General features: G+C 44.1%; 6 protein-coding genes across 7 annotated transcripts; 2 read left to right on the forward strand and 4 right to left on the reverse strand.

Moving 5' to 3' along the window:
* Positions 1-585: 585 nt before the first annotated feature.
* Positions 586-4,540, reverse strand: LOC115741391 (protein NUCLEAR FUSION DEFECTIVE 4-like). The gene is made up of 3 exons (XM_030675255.2): positions 4,109-4,540; positions 1,564-2,495; positions 586-1,458 (listed from the first exon to the last, which is right to left on the reverse strand). The coding sequence occupies exons 1-3, from the start codon at positions 4,442-4,444 to the stop codon at positions 960-962; spliced, it is 1,767 nt and encodes a 588-aa protein (XP_030531115.1). The 5' UTR covers positions 4,445-4,540; the 3' UTR covers positions 586-959.
* A 3,696-nt stretch (positions 4,541-8,236) lies between these two features.
* LOC115741395 (thylakoid lumenal 17.9 kDa protein, chloroplastic) lies at positions 8,237-9,463 on the reverse strand. The gene is made up of 4 exons (XM_030675260.2): positions 9,059-9,463; positions 8,849-8,963; positions 8,689-8,758; positions 8,237-8,561 (listed from the first exon to the last, which is right to left on the reverse strand). Exons 1-4 carry the CDS (start codon positions 9,358-9,360, stop codon positions 8,341-8,343), a joined length of 708 nt encoding a protein of 235 aa, XP_030531120.1. The 5' UTR covers positions 9,361-9,463; the 3' UTR covers positions 8,237-8,340.
* Positions 9,464-12,137: 2,674 nt separating this feature from the next.
* LOC115741396 (mediator of RNA polymerase II transcription subunit 30) lies at positions 12,138-14,283 on the forward strand. The gene is made up of 3 exons (XM_030675261.2): positions 12,138-12,607; positions 13,586-13,687; positions 13,991-14,283. Exons 1-3 carry the CDS (start codon positions 12,275-12,277, stop codon positions 14,087-14,089), a joined length of 534 nt encoding a protein of 177 aa, XP_030531121.1. The 5' UTR covers positions 12,138-12,274; the 3' UTR covers positions 14,090-14,283.
* Positions 14,284-14,549: 266 nt separating this feature from the next.
* LOC115741394 (non-specific phospholipase C6-like) lies at positions 14,550-17,112 on the reverse strand. The gene is made up of 3 exons (XM_030675259.2): positions 15,572-17,112; positions 15,173-15,349; positions 14,550-14,970 (listed from the first exon to the last, which is right to left on the reverse strand). The coding sequence occupies exons 1-3, from the start codon at positions 16,653-16,655 to the stop codon at positions 14,672-14,674; spliced, it is 1,560 nt and encodes a 519-aa protein (XP_030531119.1). The 5' UTR covers positions 16,656-17,112; the 3' UTR covers positions 14,550-14,671.
* An 808-nt stretch (positions 17,113-17,920) lies between these two features.
* On the forward strand, positions 17,921-18,435 carry LOC115741397. The gene has a single exon (XM_030675263.2). It carries the CDS (start codon positions 18,101-18,103, stop codon positions 18,308-18,310), a length of 210 nt encoding a protein of 69 aa, XP_030531123.1. The 5' UTR covers positions 17,921-18,100; the 3' UTR covers positions 18,311-18,435.
* A 338-nt stretch (positions 18,436-18,773) lies between these two features.
* LOC115741392 (F-box/LRR-repeat protein At5g63520) lies at positions 18,774-24,863 on the reverse strand. 2 transcript variants are annotated; one of them, XM_048280811.1, is made up of 10 exons: positions 24,578-24,863; positions 24,365-24,472; positions 24,189-24,281; positions 23,952-24,077; positions 23,629-23,724; positions 23,492-23,531; positions 22,503-22,643; positions 21,028-21,203; positions 19,841-19,959; positions 18,774-19,382 (listed from the first exon to the last, which is right to left on the reverse strand). In XM_048280811.1, exons 1-10 carry the CDS (start codon positions 24,767-24,769, stop codon positions 18,905-18,907), a joined length of 1,569 nt encoding a protein of 522 aa, XP_048136768.1. In that variant the 5' UTR covers positions 24,770-24,863; the 3' UTR covers positions 18,774-18,904. The 2 variants fall into 2 exon arrangements, with proteins under 2 accessions (XP_048136768.1, XP_030531118.1); XM_030675258.2 differs by having other exon boundaries at positions 22,488-22,643; positions 24,578-24,861.
* Between the last annotated feature and the right edge of the window lie 381 nt (positions 24,864-25,244).

Here is a 25,244-nt window from a genome sequence, read left to right on the forward strand (position 1 = left end):
AATAACTCGAACATAATAACATGGGTTGACTCCTTTTTATCAGTTTGGCAACAGAGGAGACATGTGAAGTCCTGAAGCATGAAAGGATCGGATTTTTTTAGTGAGTTATAGTCTTCGGATGCTGTCATCAGTGCAACTTCCAGCCGGACAACAGCTGATCAGGAGTTAGATGTTATAGATGATTTTGCTAGCAATTTGAGCACTTGAACTGTCATCTGAAGCTTTTGACAATACAAAAGATCCAAAATCTGACTTCCAATGGATAATGCAAGTACCGTTAATTGAAGCATAAGCTTCAGGCGACGCAACAGGCCGTCCACCCATGTTCCGTCCTAAGATATTTGCGGAAACGCTTGTCCTGTAAATCTCTCAAAAGTAAATTGTAGGTTGAAGCAGCAACTTTGTTTGATGGGAAGCAAGCAGTTATGAGATCAATCACAGCACCAAAAAATCGAGACCTGGCGCATTCAGTGAAACATTTGAAGTTCCTGCAGACTCATCTGCCTCTAACATCTACTGTTTAGATAAAAGCAACCACGAAACCGAGAAAAGAAACAAAAGCTATGAAAAGGCACGGATCAGAAATTAAAGGAGAATTTAACAAGGTATCTATTTTCCAAGAAGATTCAGAGGAGTCTCCTGTTGCAGATAAAAGGGCAGAAAATAATGCTTCAACTTACGTTCTAGTCCATGAACTAATTAGCGATTCTTATTGATCTCAAAAGAATATTTTATTACAATCCAAACCAAGCAAATCTCAGCCCAATGTGAGCCGAAAGCCTCAGAAGTTCAAAGAGCTGAAAAAAAAATGTACTTGGAACAGCAAGGTCTGTGGCAGAACCATGAATCGTAACGATGCATACGCACTTGAACTGACAACTCCAGCTTTCTTCTATCCATCAACGAAGAACATGAACCCTCCACAAAAATAAGTGAGAGTGGCCAAGAAATGGACAAACTCAACTGCGAGAAGTTCCATAAAGTTGGGCATAGACGCTTTTCGTCCGATAAACAACAATTGAGCTCAAGGCCATTGCAACAATGCAAAGTCCTGACAAGATGCCAAACGTGAGAGAGTAACATATGTTTCCGGAGCAGGTAAGTGAGTCATCATCCTGAAGAGAAATCGGAGGCATAGATCCCAGAGCCAGCTTCCTAAGAGCAGCTTGTTTTTCTGCATAGTAGTCATATATACCGCTGGCAATGACCCCAGAGAAAATTAGCGAACCAGCAGGACTTGCTAAAGTAAAAAAATTATACAAAGCCCCGAAACTCTTCAAACCGAATAGCTCTGATGCAGAAGCTGGCACTATTGCCCACTGGGCACCATATCCAAGTCCTATTAGCACAGTTAAAACGTAAATCTCACCAGGAAAACCCATAGCATAGTAAAAGAGTCCAATTGCCATAACAACCTGGAATATAGCCATAGCCACTGGTCGTGGGAGGGAGAATTTTCTGGTACATGGAACAAAACGGGTAAGTAGTGTTCGGGACAATAATGAGAACGGTAATAGGAAAACTAGCTTGAGTAACAGATAAAAACAAAGATTTTAAAAGCACCTTACGACGATCTCAGACAAGTAGCCCCCACCGACTCGACCAAGGAAGTTCCAGATGCTTATCATAGAAACAAATATACTTGAGTCATTATACCCAAGTGATTCACAAATCTGACCAAGGTTATCAATAACAGTCACACCAGAACCAGAGGCCAGTACAAGTGACAAGAAGATAAGCCAAAAATCAGCCTTAATGAGTGCCTGTAGTAAGGTGAAATCCTCTCCTCTGCGTGGGCCTTTCTTCCGTTTTACCCGCACAGCTCCTTCCGCAGCTGCCTGGAAAAGTTTTGCCTGCAATTGAGCAATTCGTTTTTGCCTTTCTGATGCTGGCAGCTGGTCTACTTCCTCAGGTTTCTCTTCGTCAACCTCACTTAGAATGACCTCACTTCCATCTTGCTCAGATTTACTGGTTTCTGGTTTCTCTTGCCCCGCAAGAAGGCTCTCCTCTGATGAAGGAATTGGCTCAGAGAAGAAAACCAACAGAACAGGTATGGTAACGGGTAGGAGCACCACAATGATAAGAATCACCACAAATAAGGTGATCACAGTTTGACTGATATCAACTAGATCCTCGACCAGCAAGATCCCCAATATATAAGCTGCCAGGAGGAGGCAGATGCCGTAGATGAATGAAAAGCTTAAACTATCAGAAGGTCTAATCTGTTTATGACCTCCCATGGGCCTAACTATGAACATCAGGGCAATGACAACTATTGATGGCCCAACCGCAATCATAAAAATTAGTGATGCTTCACTGGAGGCGTTAATCATCAAATATATCTGAGACAAAATCGCACCACTCAACCCAGCAAATCCCTTGAGTATCCCCACAACAGGACCTCTACTTTTGGGGAAGTTCTGAACACATGAAACGAGAGCTGCTGTATTGAAGTAGGTCTCGCCATTTGTTCCCACAAATACACAGATGCAGAGCTGCAAAATAAGACTTGGTCAATGACATTTAAAAGCCATATGAACATAACTTTAACGATCTTGAGTTACCCAGTACGTAGGTGATGTTTTCACTAATTGTCCATTTTATATGAGAATAAGACAGTCAACCTGACAAGAGCGAAGAAACAACAGTGTCTTCCAAATGGAATCACAGATGTCCTCCTTTTACTGCGAGAACACATAAATAGTTGAGTCCCACGATAATGCACGCTCGACCAGCAGTACGAAAATTTGTGTCTTGCAAAAACATCCACAGAGAATATAGAAGACAGAAAGAACTCACAAACAATTGTTCCTAGAAAAAACTAAAACTAAAAAGATTTGCAATTTAGGGAAGAGACGTGGGTTAAGTTTCTGAACTAATATTGTTGGTGATGATAGGAATCTTCACTCGCAACATACTAAAATAGAGTTAGGAAATTGGTTAAGGGGGATGGGGCGCATACTTGTACTTCAGGATCAGAAGCCCAGACAAAAGAAAAAAAGGTCCTTCACTGCTATGATGCATGGAGATATATCAATCCAGACACTAGAACTAGCACAATGCAGCTGCAAATTTCAGTGAGCCACTTAAGCAGCTAGCCATCGTTAGCTTCTCATGGTACCAACAATTACCAGGACTAGAACAAATAAATCCTTTCTTCCTTGATGTAGTCCTAATGGTAGGACATTATACACAAAATGCATCTATTTTCAATGACCGTATTCGGCAGTCCTTTAAGTTAAATTTATTGAGCCATCAGTACAGAGACAGAATCTACCGACACGCCATGAACAACAACACATCATAGGAAACATCTACCATTTACTTAGAGAAGACGTCTCTTACAGTCGCGGCATGCCTAAAATACCTCTTATAAGTAGGAAAAGTAGAGCTTTTTTCCAAGGATTAGTCCAGTAACCAACTCTCAGGAACGGAGACAAATATTGCCGGGACAAGTTGAAATATGGATGGTGGAAGGAGTAAGTAATCCATGGTGCAAAGATAGCCTCAACCAATAAGCCAAGGGAATTGGGCTTCAAACTGTCCAAAAATATGAACTTCAGCATTGAGACTCGATAGCGATCAGGCTTCCAGATTTGCATCGCTAGTCTGCTATATAGCTTTCTAGATGATTTGTCCTAGGAAACTTGTTGGAGCATCAAAACAGTGCGGAAAGCACGAAGATCTTCCTTAAAGGATGCTGACCGGCCATGAGACAATCAACAGGGCGTCATTGCGGTCAACATGTCATTGAGGCAAGGCATCTCAATGCTGGATCTGAACTAAGCACAGTTCTAATGTCCCGAAAAGGACTGCCTTGTAGGATCACACTCTCAGCAGAGCACTCAACTACATAATCCTGGAATTCATCATAGTTTTAGCAGCCAAAAAATCAATTTTTTTAACGAAACAGCAAGTTACACCTTGAGGTCAGCAAGGAATTTAAGCTTAACAGTATCCGGGATATGTGGCCATTTAAGAGAAGGAAAACCCAGCAACTACAGGGGATTAGATCACAAGGAATAGGAATCACAGCAAGCGAGAAATCAAAGCGATGAGCCAACACCACAAAGATGAGTGAGAAGAAGATGAAAGGGGAGAGACTGACCACCCAGAGAGGCAAAGAAGGCAAGACACCGATGACAATGAGCCAGAGCAAGCCATACCCAAGAAAGTTTTGAACCACCCCAATGGCCAATATCGCCCAAATCGGCAACACCTCACACAAACCTCCAGCCACGAACCCAATCGCATCCCCCAAGTCCTTGGCCACCCCGAGAATGGCCACCTCTCGCTGGGTATACCCCATGGCGCTCTTGATCACGGGGGAGATGCTGCCGAACAAGTAGCCCACCCCGGCACAGGACTGGATCCACATGGCGCACACGAACACCAGCCATCTGTTGCTGTAAAATTCGTTCAACTTCTCGTAAACCCGCATCATGGTTCGCCGTCAGGGAGATCGAGATAAAGTGGAGATGAGCATGAGCATGAGCATACACCAATGAGATGACGATGAAGCGACGATGAGGAAGAGAGGACAGGAGTGAGGTCAGAAAGTCAAGGATCCGTCACTTCCATGAGGGGACGTTCTTGACCCCCGGACGGCGATCTGTTTACCTCCTCCTCTTCGCTGTCGTAACTTAAGACGCAGAAAGATGGGACGGGGATTGAAGAGGGGAGAGGAGGAGAGATCTTTCTGAGAGGGTCGCGTGCCACTAATCGATGTCAGGACAGACATGCACAAATGGCGGCTCCACGACATTACATCATTTGTCCACCCCAAGAACGGCAGCAAACCGTGATCCGAGCCTGCTCGTCTCTTCAGTCCAAGAGAATCCCACCCACCGCGTGCTACGTTTGACGATGATTGACATGACAATAATTGGCACGACCCCTTCACTCTCCCCAACCGAACCGTTTCTCCCCGGGGGGGGCCCAAAAAAAAAAAAACAAAAAATCATAGCTGCGCATCGTGCGCGTGGCCCCATCACATTAAACTCGCACGATCTAACGAGACCTATCAAAATAGGTGTCATGAATTATTTCTTAATTGACGGGCTAAGTTATTAATGAGTCACGAATAAATCCAAACATATAATGAATGTTAGATTGATCGAAAATGAATCACAATTGAATTTACAATCCATCTTTATAATTCTTTCTTAATTTTCTCTCGCTACCACTCGATCTTGCGTGTTCGCTTCGTACTCTCACATCAATTTGGATACGATTTTTCTTAAATTACTTTTGAACATAAAGGTATTTTTAGAAATATGGATTTGGTCGGTATGTATCATTACATTCGTATTTCAAAAAATAAATTTATTTAGATTGAATCATTTATGATTCGATTTTTTTTATTCGATTCAAACTCAATATAATCTACCGGTTTGACAGGGCTAGACATATACGATTTGTCTAGTATGATTTGGAAATTTCATCTTTTGACTTAATTTGATTGCGGGCTCTCCGGGGAAATGAGGAATCAGATCAGACCGTAATGACCAAGAACTTATACGTATTCACGCACGTGGCTTTTTTTTATTTTTGGGGAGGAGGGGTTCGGACATTCACACACGTTAGCTGAGCCGTTCGTGTCGTCTTGTCACTTGTCGGCCACGTGGGCTGCCTTGCCTTTTGTCGGAGCGAAAATGTCTGACCTTTCGCCAACCCATTCGTAAGAAAATTTAACGCAGCTTCCGATTTTGACACCCCCGTCCTCTTCTACTTTTACTTTAATCTCGTATATTTTAAATCATGTGCAGCATGCCGATTCATACGTGGATTTTCACATTTAACACCTCTTCTACTTCCAAATTGCAGCTCTTGTGTCTAACTTGACCTTCGAATCGTAGCTTAATTCAAGAAATGATTTTCCAAAAAATCATAAATCTATTACATAGTGGCTTATTCGGTTCTACAATCTCGAATTTGGCTAATTTAATACGAAACATTTGAAGGTTTTTTTTTTTTCAATATAATTACTTCGGTCAATTTTGCATAGTATTCACTAAGTGAGCAGCTTTTGCATTTTTTTTTTTTAAGATTTTGATTTCTTTCCTTTTTTTCACTTTTCCTTAGTTCCTATTGCCCTCCACGATCGCCCGATTGATGGAAATAGGGAACAAAAAAAAAGGAAAAATCTTGAGAAGTTTTGAAAAATCACAAAAATATCCACGCTAACGATTTCTAACCAAAATTAGCCGAAATGACTATATTGAAAAATCGTCACCAGATTGAAGAATAAAATTTTTCAAATTTGAAAGTTTAGAACCGAATTGGCCGTCGTATAATGGGCTTAGTACTTTTTGAACAATTTTCTCTTAAATTGATTATTATTAAAATAATGCCACTTATAAGTGAACTACGATGGTCGTTTGCTCGTACATGGATGTTGCACAAATATTCACACATTACTCTTTTTCCAAGAATTAATATAGGATTCTTGTACATGCAATGTCAACTACTGAAATCATGTTATTAGATTGATTATCGGAAGTAGCAATAAAAAAAACGGGTTCATTTCATATTAATTGTTACTTATCAATTATAATTCCGGTCAAAAACTTTGATTAATCAAATTAACTAATTAATCTATCAAACTCTTTAAATCTCCTTCTATGATGTTGATGACCAAGCAGCAGCAGCAGCAGCAGTTGTCTTGGATCATCTTCTAAGCAAGGGGCAATCGCCTCCGTTTTGTGCATGTAGAGTGGATCCGTCCAACCAGCCCGGATCGATCCTAACAGTTCGTCCCTCACCGGCACATACCAAGTACGGAATCTCTCCTTCTTAACGAACGGGCATCGCAACCCAAAAAGCTCTACACGCTCCGGAGGAGGTGGAGCCCAAACTGTGTCTTCGACGCGGTAGCACTGCCAGGCCTTGCTATTCCCATTCTTTGATGGCATCAGAATTACTCCTTAAAGAGTTGGTTCACCTCTCCAGAGACCGTTCAATATGCAGGCACTAGATTCTCTGTGGGCGCATTCGTTCCTGACCTTGAACATACTCGAACATGTCGCTGCTGCAAAGGGGGTTGAGTTCAACCCCGCTGACATGATCCCCGAGCATATCGAAGGTTCAGTTGAGGAATACGGTGACCATGTCTTCTATGTGAATCTTCTCCATAAAGCTTCTGTGCTACGGGGCATTGGAAGAACAGGTGGAAGGGTGAGCCTACCATCTTTCATTCATCCATAATTCCAACATTGAATATGTCAGTTAATCACAGTGCATTGGGAGTCAATGATATGATGAAAACAATCGTTTTTGCTACCGCCAGGAGCAGTCTGATACCCCCTTCCATTGGCACAGACACAAGAAGCGCGCTCTCACTCTCTCAACCGCCAATTCCATCACTCAAGGATGAATGCATCTGCACAAATGCTACAGTCACAGCTATGGATGCCTAACTAATTCAAAATAAGCAGCAATATCATCATAAACACGCACGCCGAAGCAAGAAAGTCCAGCCGGGGTGGAGGGGGAAGCAAACATTGGCCTTGTTTGCATATGGTTTCGGCACAACGTTAAATTTTACAGACAGCGAAGGAATAAGCCTGATTTTACTGAAAAGGTGCGGCAAAGACGGTCTCCAACTCGAAATTTAACAAAGACCCTTTAAACGTCTACTCTGTCCCTCCCTCTAGAATGTTGGAAAGCCCTCTCTTAGATACGTCTCTTCCCTCCACAACGAAGAAATCAACATACCATGGAATCACTTGCAACGAGTGGCAACTGTGAAGATTCACATCACGAGGATGCTAAGAGACGCGAACATGGAGTAGCAAGTTTATCCATGCTGCCACACTTCATCGAGTTTAGCAAATGGTACCATCTCAGCTAAGTGCATTCATTCACAAACGGAAGTAATTATGAACCACCTGAACCAAAACTTTAGCCTCGTCTCATCATCAATAAAAAGCAACAAAAATTGCAGGATGAAATTCTGCAAACACGGCACTTCTTGTTCTAAACGAGACGGCCATGACCCGGCTGTTATACTGGACAATCATCCCTAATTACAAACGAGTGCTCTATGCTTATTAAATATAGCATTTTAGTTGAGTAAAGGTTCTCTGGACAATGTAAGGAGTAAAAGCTAATTTGGTGGTATGCAAGACGCAAGATGCAATGTGGGCAGTAAGCAAAGCAGAGAAGGTGACTTTTCCTTTACGTTCTGCTCTGCCTTGGAAGCGTAAACACAACAAATTAAAGACGAACGAGGATATGCAGAGAGAGGCTTTAGTTGACATGATATTGATCCCACACACACACACACACAGTGTGGGACATAAAAAGAATGGTTTGAACTAACAATCTCTTGGGAATCTCCTAATCCATGGAATCAAAACTGGGGGCATACCATCCCAACTCGTCCGCAATTTTCTTCAATCTTTCTTCTTGCCCCTTTGAATCCCCCAAAGCGGTAGTGAAGGGGTAGACATAGGTTACTTTAGCGGCCATACACCTGTAAGCAACCACATCTCCTTTTACCAGGAACTCCAGCACGTCCCGGCCAAATCCTCCATCGACCTCAGCTTGCAAATATTGGCCTGTGTTGAGGAGATGAATGAAAATCAGAGATGAGATGAGAGGGCACTGAATTCTGTGGCAAGTGGTGGCATGTTTACTAGTGATATGTTAGAACGGGGCAGATGAATTGAGGCAGAGTAGGAGTACCATAAGGGGTATCTTCAATGACCAGAAACTTGGGATTTCTCTGAGTTTGAAGGATGGCTTGCTTTAATTTCTGCAAGGAAACAGTTTTGTTAGGATAAAGCTGAAAATGCAACTATAGCAAGTGGAGCGAAAGCGAAGGTAGAGGGTAAGAAAGAGAAACCAGGAGGGGGTCGCCGGAGGAAGAGTCGGGGATCCTCCAGGGGAAGGCAAAAGAGGAGGACTTGGGGTTGGAAGATATGCAACCGGGATTGACGGAGGGGCAGGGCCTGATTTTCCTGCGCGAGAAACATACAAGAAAACAACAGACCCACATTGAGAAAACAGAGGAAGGGAGAGAAGAGGAAGGCACGACGCACTGGCAAACACTCACCCATCATCTTGGAGACCCAAAGGGAGGTCCTTGGACTGAGAGAAAGGGGTAGTGGGGAGGGAAGGTGAAGGTGAAGGAAAGGGAGAGTTGAGGGAAGGGATGGCCAGGGAAGGTGTGGGTGAGTTGAAGGCGAAAGTCAGGGACAGAGCTAATGGCACCAGCCCGGCAATGTGAAGGCGATTCGTCTGGGGTTTTGCCTTTGATTCGGCGGAGGAGGAGGAGGAGGCGGAGGAGGGAGGGACGGGGCCGAGAATGATGGGAGGAGTCCCACTCCAGCAGCCGCAGCACCGCCACCCAATCATCTCACGTGGATTGTGGTGCTGCGGATCCCGCTCATCTCTCCTGGTTTTTTTCGTAACCTGCGCAATGGACCTTTAGCAAAGAAAATATGTCAGCAGTAGATTTTGTAAGTTCAAAAAGATAAATGGTCAGCAATATTGTCCACCATGGAATTCCTGGTGAAGCCTAATTAGCATTTTGAAATCGAAAAAAAAAAACACAGAAAATTTTAATTTTTCTCTGACGATGTCAAAAATTCTCAATTTATCCTCATGTGACACACTTGCCCTCCGTTGATAAACATGACTTTAAGTGAAAATAAATCACTTAAAAAAATGTTTGCTCCTTGATCAGATTTATTTGTAATAATAATTTTGAAAAATATCATCTTCAAAATGATAGTGCCTACGAAAATAGATAAACGAAAAGATAATTTCATGATCTCCAAAAGTTTTTAGATATAAATTGTTATCGACATTGAAAAGAAATCTTTTGTCTACTAATTATTTTAAATGATATTAATGCCCGTTTTTTTTTTAAAGTATTTCTTAAATTATTCCTTCTTGAGCAAATTTTTTTCATGTCAACCATTCAAATTTTTAACTGAGGAGGAAAAGGCCTACATCTAACTTAGGTAAATCATTTTGACCACCCCAACCCCTCATCCCCCCAAACAAAAAAAAAAAAAAACACACCTCAGCTTAGTGATACCCTAAGTAGCACCGATGCTGATACGGGACACGCGACACGACGCGACACGACACGACACGACACGTCGACACGTCATTTTTAAAAAATAGAAATTTTCGACACGTTGGGGACACGTTGTATATATTAAATATATCTTTATATATGCATGATATATTATTATTTTTATAATTTTTTTATAAAATCAAAAATTTACAAAAATAGTTTTTAAAATAAAAAGAAAGCTTATACCATGAATATTCTCGTAATTTGATCTCAACTAGCCTAAAAAATAAATAAATAATAAAATAAAAAAAATAAATTCTGTAATACGTTGTCTGCACGCTTTCCCTCCTCTCTCATGTCCCCTCCCCTCCTCTTTTTACTTTTTAAAAAATCTCTGACACCTCTCTCTCTCCTCCTCTTTTCTCTCTCTTCTCTGTCTCCCCCTCTTCTCTCTCTTTACTTTTTGAAAACATCACCGAAAACAGCTCACAGTTTTCATCTCTCTCCTCTCTGCGAGAAAAAATTTCACACCCCTTCCTCTCTGTCACGCCTCTGTCTCGCTAAACCAACCACGACGTCGACTGCTATGCTTTTTGCTGCTCGTCTCTCCTCCGGCGCTCTCTCGCTCTGTCCTCCGGCTCGTTCGCTTTCTCTGCTCCGGCGCACAAGAAGGCCGCTCTCTGCTCGGGCGCTCGCCGCGCGTCGCCGGCTCCCTCCCTCTCATGATCGAGACGCTCTTCCTCCCCCTCCCCCACCGTTCTCTGCCCTTCGCATCTGCTTTTCCCTGCCCTCTCTCCTCACCGACTCGCGTGTCGCTGGTGTTGACGACGTGTCGGATCGCCGACACGCGTTGACCGCGTGTCGGACGCGTGTCGGAGCGTGTCAGACGCGTGTCCGTATCCGACACGTGTCCGACACCGACACGCCGGGGGGTTCGGCGTGTCGGTGCTACATAGGTGATACCATCACCAAAAGGATTCGAGCGAGAAAATATTAGGTGCTCCTAGAGTGCCACGTCATCTCTAAGACACCTCATTCAATGAACGACACGTGTTCAGCAGGGCCCACATTTCCGATTTTTTTAAAATCTGTTTTTCTCCCACATTTTTCTTTCCGTAAACACCCCCACGGTCCACACACTCTCTCTCTCTCCAAGTATCTGCAAAAAGAAGAAGACGATGAAGATTACGAGGAAAATGAATGCGAAGCATAAGCAAAACCAGAAGCATTTCCAACGATGGCGACGGCCCACTCTCTCCCTCTTCAAGTGACAGGATCCCTCACCTTCATCTTTTTTTTTATATTTTCGTGCCCGAATCTGTGGCCAGCGGCGAGGGAGTGGGCGGCGAGGGAGCCGGTGGCAAGGGAGCCGCGGGCTGAGCCACTGAGATGGCGGGAGGCAAGGCCGAGTACTTGAACAGAGATTAGAAGAGAGAGATCAGGGGCGGCGAGAAGAGATTTTGCAAAAACTTGGAGAGAGAAAGTGGGCCGTGAGCTGCAAACGGGCGCGAGGACCCCCGCCTCGGCCTCTCCGCCCCGCGTCCTCGCCGCCCGCGATCTCGGCCGCTCAGCTCGCGGCTCTCTCGTCGCCCGCCGCAGACGGGTGCAAGGTCGCTTCAGCCGCGATGAGCGGCGATCTCGAACGCGAAGCTCGCCCTCAACCACATCTTGACCCCCGCCACCGCCTCCACCTCGGCCTCGCAGCCGCCGTGTCCTCGCCGCCCGCGATTTCGGCGGCTCAGCCCGCGGCTCCCTTGCGGCCGGCTGTTGGTTGAAGATGTGAAGATGAAGGTGAGGGGACTGATTAGTGTGAAGGAGGCTTCGCTCCCGGAGGGTGTCCTGGGTGGCCCGCCGTAGGCGGTGGTTGCCCCCCTCTTCGGTCGACGGCGGCGCCTATGATTTCACCGCCCAGATATGCCGTCCTACGTTTTGCAGAAACTTGGAGAGAGAGGGGGTGGCTGTGGGGGTGTTTACGGAAAGAAAAATGTGAGAGAAAAACAGATTTTAAAAAATCTGAAATGTGGGCTTCGCTGGACACGTGTCGATCATTAAATGGGGTGTCTTAGAGATGACGTGGCACTCCAGGAGCACCCAATATTTTCTCGATTCGAGCTGCTTCTGGGGGTAAGCCGTCTGCTGCCGTACTTCTTGCTTCCTTACCTTTACTCGAGTCGCTAACGACGGCGGCCGGTTCCGTTGGGTGACTGACTGCTGCTTCAGCCGGTGGCGGAACGCCTCTCCGACATGGAGGAGAGAACCGGGAACCCGATGACCACCCCAAAGTCCACGCAGGAGCTGGCCGTGGAAGGGCAGAAGCATCTCGAGGACACCATCGAGTCTGCCTTCCACATCCTCTCCTCCATGAACGACGAGCTCTGCAACCCATCCCTCTGGTCTGCCCCCTCCTCCGCCTCCGGCGGCTCTCTCCTCCTCAACGGCGACTCCTCCTCCGACTCTTCTCACCACCTGGACTTCGCCGGCTCTGGCGGTGGCGCCCTCGACGAGGCTCGCCTCCGCTACAAGAACTCCGTCGCTTCCCTCCGTGCCGTTCTCGCCGCCATTCCCACCTCTCGCAAGGTTTTTCCTCTGCTCCTTTCCCTTTCCCTTTACCCCTCTTTACGGATCTTCTAGGGACTAGTTTCCGGTGACATTGTTTGGATCACGGACTTTTCCACAGCATTAGGGTTTTCGAATATGGCCGACGTGTCCATATGGAGAGGCATCGGTCTACCAGGAGAGAGACAAAAAAAAAAAAAAAACAACGAATATGTATGACTTGTGTGTTAACTGAATTTGATGACTGAATCTGTGGGACGCTATCAGATAGTAACTTGAGGATCTAGATTTTGAGGAATGACCGCTTCAATTTCGCACTCTCATGTGTTAGGATCATAGCATTACGCCTTTGACCTCTGGATTGACGTCACTGGACTAAGCTAAGCATACTAGGTAAGACTGACCAGTTTATTTGCAAATGATCTCCTTTGCATTTCCAATACCAACTTAATTTCATCTGTGCTTTCTGCTGCTGTCGCATTTTTACGTCGAAAAGTGATAAATTGATTGATGGGTGTAAAAGATGGTTGCTGATTCTAGGTTAGATTGGGGGTGCTTCATTCCTATCACAATCTTAGCTTTAGATAATGATGTCTGGTGGACTCTGGAAGGATCAGCAGATTGCTGTAGTCTGTGTTGAAGCAGCATATGAGTACTGTTCATTTTGTATATAGGGAAAATCATCGGAAATACACATGTAAAGAAGATGTTCACATTTTCAGTTGGTAGATATCCTAAAGTGTAAAATCAGGAACCTATCTAAGAAGTTCAATCCTTTAAGAATTGTCATATTAACTTCAGAGAAGCTTGATTATATTGTATGTACCTGAGGAATGCAAGAGCAGGTCTTTTTGCCTTGCATATCCCTGGAAGAGGAGAGGAGAGAAGAGGGGATTGTGGTTTGTTTGTTTGGGGTGGGGTGGTTAAGATTTCTGCTGTATCGTTCAGCCGGCCAAAGCATGTTGTTTTGTTTGACTCACCAATGTCTTCTGCTTGCAGGCTAAATCATTTGATCCTGGTGCTTCTATGAGCAGTTCAATACCACTTGTGGACCAAGTCGAAATGGAGAGTTTAGAAGAACAAGCCTCAAATCTAAGAAAGGTATCGGGGAATTTACTTCGTTTTCATTTTCTATTAGTTCGAGATCATCCAATAGTCACTCTATGATAGCTAGGTTTTGGAGGTTATTTTCTGTGAATCTTTCTAAGTTGCAGCTAGGGTATTGTTCCTTCCTTGACAGGTCATACTGTCAAATTTCCCTCTCTCTTTTCTCACACTCTAATGAAAAAAAAAAAAAATGCAATAGGGGCATTTTGGTCTTGTACGAGTCTATGCATCGTCAATTTCAGAAATCTCCAGCTCTTGCCCCAGTATTTCTAACTAGCCCTTGTTTCCATGATGCAGGCGCTGGTTGAGAAGAACAAGCACCTGAAGCTTCTCATAGATCAGCTACGAGAACTTATCGCCGATGTATCTACTTGGCAAAGTCCATGTTCTGTTTGATGCCGACTGACCCCTGGTCGGCCTTGAGAGGAGTAAATGACCACCTCAATAAGGTTCAATGGAAAAGCGTCCTGTGGAAGATGTTTGCCCTTTTAGATCATGTTCTCCTAGTGCGATAGTTTCTTCCCATCCGTAGGTTCAACCATTCTTTGTTTTACCATGTACAGCCTTTGCGGCTTTCATGTTAGATGGTAGTAGTTGTGGGGATGCCGACTTTCGATAGTCTTGATATTTTATCCAAAGAGGATTCGTCTTTGCCAACAGAGACGCATTCAGATTTTGTTTCTTCTTTTGGCTGATCTAAGAAACTAAGATTCTGTTGCCTTTTATATAATACGACGACTTTTATCATTTGAAACATCATACGTGGATTTCTAAAACATTGACAGAATGTAAAGTTCAAGTTTTGTAACTGGTCTAAGGTGCCTGTTCAGTCGTTTGATCCATTGATTGCAGTAGCTGGCAAAGCAGTTGCCCTGCTCATCTGATACTTTGTTCCACATTTCTTTTTAGTTTTGTCGGAATTCACAGTTCTACACATGGATATTGACCGCAACCAACAGAGAGAACGTAACAAATTAGTCAATCTCGAGTTGAAGATCTCGTAGTGAGTGACGAGCGCATGTCGACAATAGCAGATCCATCGGCACCCATTCTGATAGCCTCTTTGCTTGCCCTAATGAACCTGGAAACAGCACCTTTCACATAATCATGAGCTTCCTTCACACTCATGTTCTTGCTCGTCTCATCGCGGAAACTGGTTAGGAAATGGTCCCCATTGAGAACAGCAGCTAACTGGACAATCTCGCTCTGGAACTCGGATAATTTACCATTTTCGTTGGCTTCTGAGCTCCTCAGTGGCGTAACACCGGGTAATGTCTCTGCCATATATATAAAGAAGCAGGCGAATTTGATTTATTTTTCTTGGTCGAGAAAACATTTTGTGATGTCCTTACTTCTTAGTTGGTTAGGCTTCCTCTGCTAAGTTGAAACAGATGCTCCAATGGAGCAATGCTTACGGTGATGAATGAGTTACCGGATTGTAGGACTAGCTAATGGTTGGTTTCAAAGTAAGATGAGTACCTGGGCAATCGGCTCTGGGAGATTGTAACTCCCCGACGATATGCTCGAATGTCCCGGCCCATGCATCTCGGTGAGTCAAGAAGTTGGAGTTGAGGTTGAACATTTTCCTTATGGTTGCAGGAATGGACGAGTGCTCATACTCTGAACTCGGAGCTGGTCCTGTCGGGGAACTTATCACTGCAAAACAAAGGCAGAACTGGGATCAGATAAACCTCTGTCTACACAAATCAATAGAACTTCACCTCACAGCCAGCTGCGACGGCTTTCTTGATTGAATAGCAGAAACAGTTCATCTCCAGTCAATCTCATCAGGATCATGTGATGCTAGAAGTATTATCAATTCTCAACTCCCCGTCACTTTCTGCTGGTACAGGATCACACAAGAGAAAGAGAACTTACGTGTTCCTTTCTTAATCCAAGGAGAGACCATAATTGTCGGCACACGAACCCCAAGTCGATCAAACTTGAAGAAAAAGGGGGCAGGGCCAGTATTACCATCCGGGTTAGGAACATCAATATATGGAGTTCTGACATGGTCATAGAACCCACCATGCTCGTCATATGTGATGATCAAAAGGGTCTCATTCCATTGAGGACTTGCCCTCAATGTTTCATAAACCTCCTTCACGAGCTTCTGGCCATTAGCAACATCATGTGATGGATGATCATCGTTAGCCGGCAGACCCATGAGATCAAAGTATCTCGGCTCAATCACTGTCAACCTGGGCAGTTTCCCATTTCTGGCGTCTCTCTTGAACTTAAAATCATACAGGTGAAACTTGGAGATGTACTTCAATTTCCGCAAATTCCTGTAGAACAGAGTGCTGGGTATGTTCTGGAAGTAGATGCCAAAGTCCAGACCATTCTCGTAAAGAGAATCAAAGATGGTCTTTTGCGGGTACCCAACAGTTAATTGCCTCACAATATGACTGGTCGATCCATGAGAAGTGGCAGAGTACACAAAGAGCCTATTGGGTTGCGTTGGTCCTGGAATCGAAGAGAACCACCTATCGAAGACTGCAAATTCCTTGACGAGAGCGGCATATATTGGGATTGATTCCGGGCTGAATCCTCTCATGACAATCTCAGAGAGGTTTTCTGACATGGACAACGCCTGCTGCACGAAACCAGACATGGAAGGAATGTCGTCAGAGCCGAACACTTGTTGAGCCACATCCTCAAAGGAATGCCCCGGATCAAGATCCACGAATTCAGCATCATCAGTGAAGCAAATTGTCTCGGGCTTTGAGTTGTTGGTGGAGACGGCATTGCACTCATCCCCCGTGACCCCATTTATCATGGGGTCGATGGTTTTCTTCATCCATCCGAGCATGTGGTCGAAAGACCGGTTCTCCAGCACCAAAACCACAATGGTCTTGATGGGTTGCTGCTGCTGAGGGGCTGAGGAGACATGGGAGAGAAAGAGAAAGAGCAGGAAGAGGAAGGAAAATGGAGATGGCATTCTAGTTGGCTTTCCTTTCATCTGCAGTAAGGGGGAGGGAGGTTTGGGAAGATGGGTTTGTGGAGCATTTTAAGAGGACTTGCTTGGGTCGGGTTTCTTGGAAAAAATGCTAACTGGGAATCATGAACTTGTAGCGTCGGTTGGCTGATTCCTCGTGGCGAATCCTCAGAGAAGGGTAGGGTCAATAGGGAGAGCACAGTGGCAGTGGCACTGTAGTGCGGTATGAACCCCAGACAGATTTAGAACCATCCGTTTTGGTAAGCCATATAAAGGAGATTTAGACAAGAGTATTAAAGGGGAGGTCCGCTTCAATCCAATCCAATCCCCTTTAGTGTTAAGCCGAGTGGAAGGCTGGGAGGGTCCAACTGTCAATGCCCACATCCTCAGAAAAATCGTTCAATGGACGAGAGGCAAGTCCACATGAGCAGATCGGAGCACAGGCGAGGATATGAAAGATTTTGGAAGGAAGAAGCAGCCTCATTCTCCACTGGGTTGGGATTTATACTATCTTCTCATCAGTTCCGAGAGAGAGACAAAAAAACTTGGTGCTGGCAAGCAATGGGAAATCATCCTGTCAAATGCGGCTGGAAGCATGTGAACCCAGAAGACGACAAAGGGTGGCCAGATCTTGATGGCAACCCAAGCTTTTGCTTCCAGATCCTTCCCCCCTCGCTCTTTCCCCTCGGTGGTTGTACGAATGGTTCTGGTAAGTTGGACTTGGGGTCAGCTGTGTCACAGGATCGCTCGCTCGGTTTTTTTCGAATGACGTAACTGTTCAGAGGCAAATTTTCATTTCTCAAAAGCAAAACTAAGATAGAACGAACGTTAAATAATGCCGAAAGCAGTTAATGATGGTCGGGAAGGGGACAGCGAGCCCCTTGAATTGATGGCCACATCCGCATGGGCCTGCCCACAATGGGGACGGTGGCCGATGGCTTTGTGTTCGCCATTCTCACTGACGGTCTCAGCTTCCCTGCGCCGCCGTTAAAAGAGGTAGAACACTGCAAATTAAGCCGATTCAACCGAGATTACTTTGTAAGCAACAGATTCTTGTGGGTGTCGAATGTTTTCTTGGATTGAATGCTCCCCTGCAAGTTGCCACTCCACGTCAAAAACCTCTTCGTCGCCAAGGATGATGAATTGAATGTACAAGATACGTGTGGAGTTAGTGGGAGTATGGATGGTGGGAATTCAAGGGTGGGCCGATCAGGGGAATGGCTGGTTCGAGAGCGTAATGATGAAGCGGGCCAAGCCCAAGAAATGGGGGAGACAATTTGCTTTTTCTATGCACTCCCTTGGACGGACAGAGCAGGTGCTTCGAGTCTGACAACGTATTCCGCTCCCGAGAAGGTTCCTTACATCCCCAAAAGGCCCAGTGTCCCTGTCACAGTCGATTCAAAATTCAAGAAACGGATCCCAGCGTTCGCGTCGCAGTCAGTTCAAATCCAAGAAAACTCGGAAGAAGAATGGCGGACTGGGGACCGGTGGCGATAGCGGTGGTGCTGTTCGTGCTGTTGAGCCCGGGCTTGCTGTTCCAGATCCCAGGGAGGCGCCGAGTCGTGGAGTTCGGCAACATGGAGACGAGCGGGGCCTCCATTCTCGTCCACTCCATCATCTACTTTGGCCTCATTACCATCTTCCTCATCGCCATTGGCGTCCACATCTACACCGGCTAAAAGCTTTCTTCCCCAGTGATCCTCTGTACAGTGGAGTCGGGTTTCTGCTTGTACTCTCTCCTCTGACTCTGCTCTCAGTGTGTGCTCTTGCGCCGCTTTCTAAGCAATTTTATGTTTTGGTGTTGTATCGGGGTTAGATGTCTGGGTTCTGCTGATTGCGAATTGCAAAGGATTTCCAGTAATTTCCATACATAGTAGGGATAAAGATGGAGTCGGAAATGCCATTGCCACTTTAATAGCAGGGGCTCTGCAAGTCAAATGGAGCATGAAAATGTTGGCTTTACCTGTCTCTAGTGGAAACAGGTTTAGGCTGTGACCTGTTCTTACCACCAGAAGACAAGATCCATGGTGGTGACCCTGTTACGTGTAAGAGAAGGTTCTCTACCTGCTTGCTAAAATCATTGATGGTGTCGTAAAAAAAGTCTCTCCAATCATTGGGCTATAGCAAGAAACAATAGTGCCCAAATAAAAGAAGACACATTTTATTAACTGTTGGTCAACACCTGTGCCATCACACTCATACAATTTCATAATGCACCAAACCCAAGTGGAGCACAAAATCCATGATTGCTGCGTATTAACCCTGGCCATGCTCTAGCCTCTAAGGGTAGTCCCTGCAGGTGCAGGTGCAGGCGCATGCCACATTACAAGATAAACGGTGCTATATACATGGCAACAACCTCGGGTAGAGCTCTCTCGTCGGCTACCTTGCTCCTCCGAACTCATTGAGCAACAGCCGATCTCCCCACCACAAAACATTCCTGCCAATGGAGCGCCAGGAAAGTTCTCCACGAATGGCGAGCAATCAACATTGGGGCGACCAAAGAATGATGCTCCGCGTCCGCAACAAGCAAACATGAAGCCTCCAAGAACTTCAGCTTTATCTGCATTACCGGCGGCAGCCCTTGCCTGATAAGAGCTCTTGAAATTGCACCCTAGGTTCAAACTTCTTAGACTTGCACTGACTTTGTTACCCGAGGCAAGCGCAGTAGCAGGATCCGTGTAGTAAAACTGAAAGTAATCGCCAGTTTTAATGCTGGTCCCATCAAGATATAGGTATTCTTCATCCCCTCTGTCAGAAACCCCAAAAGCATCTCATGCTCAGGAAACAAAACAGGCAACTAGAACGGATTTAGAAAAGTCCTTTGTCAGAAAAATGCAGTCAGACAGACATCGTCAAGAGATCATATATGGCACTCTGTCACTGTAAATCCATATGGGTTACAATCTAGGTGACTATAAATTATCAACTGTTATCAGGTCATTGATGAAAGAAAATATCAATCACTCATAATGCGGTAAAAAGATTGAATGAGACCTTTGTTGTTTCCAATCAGGAACCAGTTTTACATTTTAATAGAGCCAACATCCAAACAATTATGCAATGGAGCTGCATGATAGCGATCTCAAAAGAAATGCCAAAGAAGTGACACCCAGGTGCTCCCTTTCGATTTCCAGATTCTCACAGGACAACATAAACCACTGGTACATAGATTGAGATAGGGGAGAAAAAGAAGAACCAAGGCTCACCTGAGCAACGCATGAAATGACAAGGAGGTAATCAGCTTCGTCTTCTCTGCCCCAGTGGTATGTTTTCTTCTTTTGCTAACTCTAATATAAAGTTCAGGGTACTCGATACGATCGTCCATCTAGGAAAGTGTAAATGAGAGGCAATGATAAACATTTAGTAAGTTGGGCAGCATCCCTGCAAGTATAATTCCACTGCCTAGTCACTCAAACTCTGCACATACAGTGAGGTGAATTCCTATACGAAAATAGTATTGATAATTTACGGGAAATTTCAGGTAACATAACTTTGGGCTCAACTATAAATTAAGCAAAATCTTAATTTTCTACCTGATTAAGGATTTGATGAGCATTTCATATGGTCATCCTTCGTTGAAGTGATATAGAACAAAAGTCAAAGATCGGGCAAGTGTATTTTTTTTACCTTCATTCAACTTCTATTTTATTCATTGATTATTTTCCATCTATAGTTTATGTAATAATTTTTGGTCAGTAAACACCCTGACATAGTGGCAAATAAGGGCAAACACAAGTATATATTACACTGAATTCTGAATTCACAACACGAGCAGAACTCACAAATACATGGTGGAAGGCACAACAACAAAACGATTCTCAATTTTTCCCACCATCACAATGATCTCCCTAAAATGTAGACTTCGCTATCTTTACCTTTCTATGCTCCGGGATGTCCATGCAACCAAAAAGCTAGGCCAGTTCAGGAATTTGTCAACATTACACGGCGCCCTTTGGTGACGCACTTGAAAGAAGAATAACCCCCATCTACATAATGCTAAATTCGCAACATGAGCAGAACTCACAAGCACACACTAGATCGTTCAAAAAGCCAAGGAAGTCCTTTAAAGTAATGGATTAATCAAAGAGGCCAATTCATGTTCTATTGATATCTGGAAACCCTGTAGTTTAAACTGAGAAACTAAAAACCAAAGGTTCTTAAAGAGATGAACCATATCACCTGAATCCAAAGAATCTCAGAAACAAGGAAATAAAATATAAAATCACAATCAAGGTTCAGGGCACATGGCAGTTCCTTTTTACCTAGATTACAATCCATTTTACACCCAGTAAAATATTAATCATTATATGGAGAAAATGCAGAAGAAAACTCACATTACCGTTTAGGATTTTGAAGATATGAAACAACCACAACCTTTCATGTACAGTCATACCTCGTCATAGATTTGATTGAGAATGCTTTCCCCATCAAGAACTTCTTCTCGTCCTTCTCTTCTAGCAGTTAGCCAGGTATGATTGTCACGTGTCCTAACAGAAACGGCCTTGTACCTTGGACCTATCTTTGAAACTCCGTCTGATAGTGCCATATGAAATCTGATTTCACCAATACCTGCTCATTCAAACAAGGCATCAAAAAGGATCCAAACATTACGAAGACAAGGCAACAAAAAGTAAGTCGATGCCCAATATGACCGTGCAACAAGCTGTCAATGAAAGAAAGATTAGTGCACCAGAAGACCATGGACATTCTGCATAACTTGACTTTGAGAAGAAAGGATTCACATGGTAAGCAAGAGAATTAGGAAGATCAAGCATATGAACCACACAAATCATAATGTTAGAAGGAAAGTGCAAGTAGCAGAAAGAGATGGCTAACGTGTGAAACACTCCACACAGGAAGTACGGTTGCAAGACCTTACTCAAAGGGATTGATAAGGTTTGACATGCAGAAGAAGTAAATCACATAAGATTATCAGACAATTTTGAGGTACCAGAAAAGGCGGGGGGGGGAGGTGCAGGGGGGTGCAGGGGGCGCGGCGCGGCGTGGGGGGAAGGGGAACAAAGGTTTCATCGGAAATTAGTGAAAGCGTATAGAGGAGCATGAGAAAAGTTCTTGCCTAAGTTTTCTTTCCCGCACATTATAGTTCCCTTGTGTGGATTAAACACAAACAGTCCAAGGAACTACGACAAGTTCCAGATTTTACACAAAAGAATACCACTTAGAATGATGCATTCAGCTCCTCCCGCATTGCTTGGGAGGGAATGATACTGCAAAACCCATATATAATCTCACAATCATTCTTTCCCTTAACTTAACACAGCATAGTGAGGATACCCACAGCAGATAATTACTTATGCAACCAAAGCAAATGTCTACCGAAAAAACAACTATCTTGGAGGTTATATCCTTCTCTGGCAACCATAGAGATATACACAGAAGGAATGACTACCAGGAGTGCAGGGGGGTGCAGGGGGCGCGGCGCGGCGTGGGGGGAAGGGGAACAAAGGTTTCATCGGAAATTAGTGAAAGCGTATAGAGGAGCATGAGAAAAGTTCTTGCCTAAGTTTTCTTTCCCGCACATTATAGTTCCCTTGTGTGGATTAAACACAAACAGTCCAAGGAACTACGACAAGTTCCAGATTTTACACAAAAGAATACCACTTAGAATGATGCATTCAGCTCCTCCCGCATTGCTTGGGAGGGAATGATACTGCAAAACCCATATATAATCTCACAATCATTCTTTCCCTTAACTTAACACAGCATAGTGAGGATACCCACAGCAGATAATTACTTATGCAACCAAAGCAAATGTCTACCGAAAAAACAACTATCTTGGAGGTTATATCCTTCTCTGGCAACCATAGAGATATACACAGAAGGAATGACTACCAGGAGTGCTATTCCTTTCTTTGGCAAATATAAGGGCAACTGCATCAGTGCAACATTCCTGGCTCCCATGAACATTTCCCCAATCATTCACACTTCTGTACAGAAATTCGCCTCTCTCATCGCCCACAATTGCGGTTTCCACAGGCATTGCACTATCTGCAATGCACAATCTTTTAAAACATCTGAAGACGAGAAGTCCAATCAAACATCATGAGCAGAAGAGCCAAAGTAGCAACTAATTGCCATGATAACATGCATTTTACGTGCACCAATGAACCTTCATTTCCTACTAACCGTACAAAAAGAAAAGGCAGGTGGAGCATGATGAACAGCAACAACAGTTGAGAGTAAATATACAACTGCCTCATCAAGAAGAGGTAGCATACGGCATACACTCATTGAAAGCATAGCGAATGAAATTGCAGACTGCTGAATGAATATGCTATATTTACCATCCTGTAAAAGAACTGGCAAAAAGATTATAACTTTTAGAATTGCAGATAACCGTCGTTCGAGTTGTTTAAAGTTCTCTAAACAGAAGACTGACAGATAAGACTGTCACCCGAGAGTTGGACAAAGGGAAAACCCTCTCTTTTAGGCTCAAACTCACTTCCTTCATCATTGCCTCCCAGCATTAAAAACTTTACTTCTGTCCTACCGTAAGAAAGGATTTGAACAAGAGTAAAAAGGACTTCTCCTTCATTATCTATGCAGCAAAAGAAGATAAGTCGGTAAGGTTGTTAGCTTAGGGTTCCCCAACAACGCTTCTCCTTCTCAAAATAGATCGAGATAAAGGCGCGTGGTATCATGAATCTAGATGACCATCTCCTTCTCTAGAGATTTTCAAATGCACAGTGAAAATGCAATTATGGCCTGATTGAGCATAAGAAAACCATCTCTTGTATACAAGTTGAGTTCATTTTTTTTTTCACGCAGTAATGACAAGAAAGAAGAAAGCAGTGGAGAGATTCCTTTGCAGAAAAGATGAGGAAGAACAAACTTACCTAGTTTCTCTACAACACATTTGATATCAGCACTTCCATCCTAAAACCAGTAAAACGCAGTCAAGCTGTCTGAGAGAAACAGCAGTTTTGCTGAATAAATGTGCAAAGCGAGGGAATAAATGAAGTTGCAAACATACTCCAAACAAGATCAGTCCAACTGGTGATGCGCAACCAGAGATAGAAGTCGAATATTCTCTAATGTCCATGATGAACTTGTCAACCATTGCCGGTCCCTGACATCGGCAAAAACTTTCCTATGTCATTTCGCATATGAAATTCTAGATTATCAAAAAAGAGGCTGAAGCACTATGAATTACGAGCCCCAGAAGTCACAACAGTTTTTTCAATTTCACCAGTTGCGCTGCTATGTGAATCTGTGTACACAAAGGGTCACATTGGGTGACAATCCCCATATACCAGACAAATTGTGGAGTTGTGCTTCAAGTCCAATTCTTTTTACCTCCGCAAGCCGCACAAGTGGGATGCAATCAACTTTGAGTCCAGGTACAAATCCCACGGTCAGGACAATGCCATGCTTTCTGTTGATTTCAGTTACATTATCCTCACTATCATCTTCCCATTCAACCTGCAGTTCCGCAGTTTTCAGAAAGAGAACAAAAAGGGCGGGCGCAAAAGAAAAAGAAGAACATAGTCTTCGATCCGAAAAGGAAAAGGAGTTGAAGATGATTCAAGTAACCTCTTTGACTTCATTGGTAGTGACATCTATTCCAATGACTCCAGCATCGCGAGATACAATTACAGGAGTCTGAGCTCCCAACTTGCGACCAATCTGGATCATCAACAAATGGATGAAGCCAAAAAAGTGAAACGCTAAGCTCTATTCGGGATTGATGAGCACGCAATCATACATACATATTGAAGAGCACCCGCCAAGCTAAAACCTTGGCCCGCGTGGACGATGGCAAAATGCGGGAAAATAGGCTCAGACAGAACCTTATCGACAACTTCTTGCAAGGCAATCTGGTAAAAGAAGAAGGAAAAGGCCGTAAAAGAGCGACCTTTAACATCAGAAAACAGTCGAAGAAGAAGAAGTCGAGTAGATATTGATGACGAGATGAGATGTACATGAGCAGAAGGATTGAGGGAGAGAGCAGAGGCGAGTTTGGGGCGAGAGAGGACTTGGGAGCAGACTCTCCGCCAAGATTTGCAGACACACGCCGCCGCCGCGAAGGAAACCGCCGGCAGCCTCCCCACTATGTTGGCCATGAGGTCTTCGCTCATCGACGCCATGCCACTTCGGTCTCTCCCACTCCCCATCGTCTCCCTTCTTCCTATCCCCCTTCGCCACTCTATTTCTTGTCAACCATATGGGTTATGGTGGCAGCTTTCATCTATCAAGCTGAAAAATAACTTAGTCAAAAATCTTCGCAATCGCAATATGCAATAAGTATGTAAATATATTGTTGCAAGAGTTTTTTTTTTCTAGGTGTCGCTGTTAAATTTGCTTTGAACTGTTCGTCCTCTTCTTTTTCACTCAAGGGGTTTACTAACATAGGGAACACTAGTATCTGAAAAGCCTTTCCAAAAGGATTGATTGATATTTGAGAAAATGAATTGTATACATTACATAGGATAGACGTCCGTTATATAGAAAAGACTCCTTTATAGAATTAAACACACCATAAAATGCCATAATGAGAATCAAATTAAAACGGAAAGCAAATAAATAAAAATGCTTCAGATATCCCGCAAATCAAGGAAACGCGTGATTTTGGGGACGAAAAGATTGGAG

Source organism: Rhodamnia argentea, chromosome 6 (assembly GCF_020921035.1).
Source record: "Rhodamnia argentea isolate NSW1041297 chromosome 6, ASM2092103v1, whole genome shotgun sequence".
NCBI classification, from domain to species: Eukaryota; Viridiplantae; Streptophyta; class Magnoliopsida; order Myrtales; family Myrtaceae; genus Rhodamnia; species Rhodamnia argentea.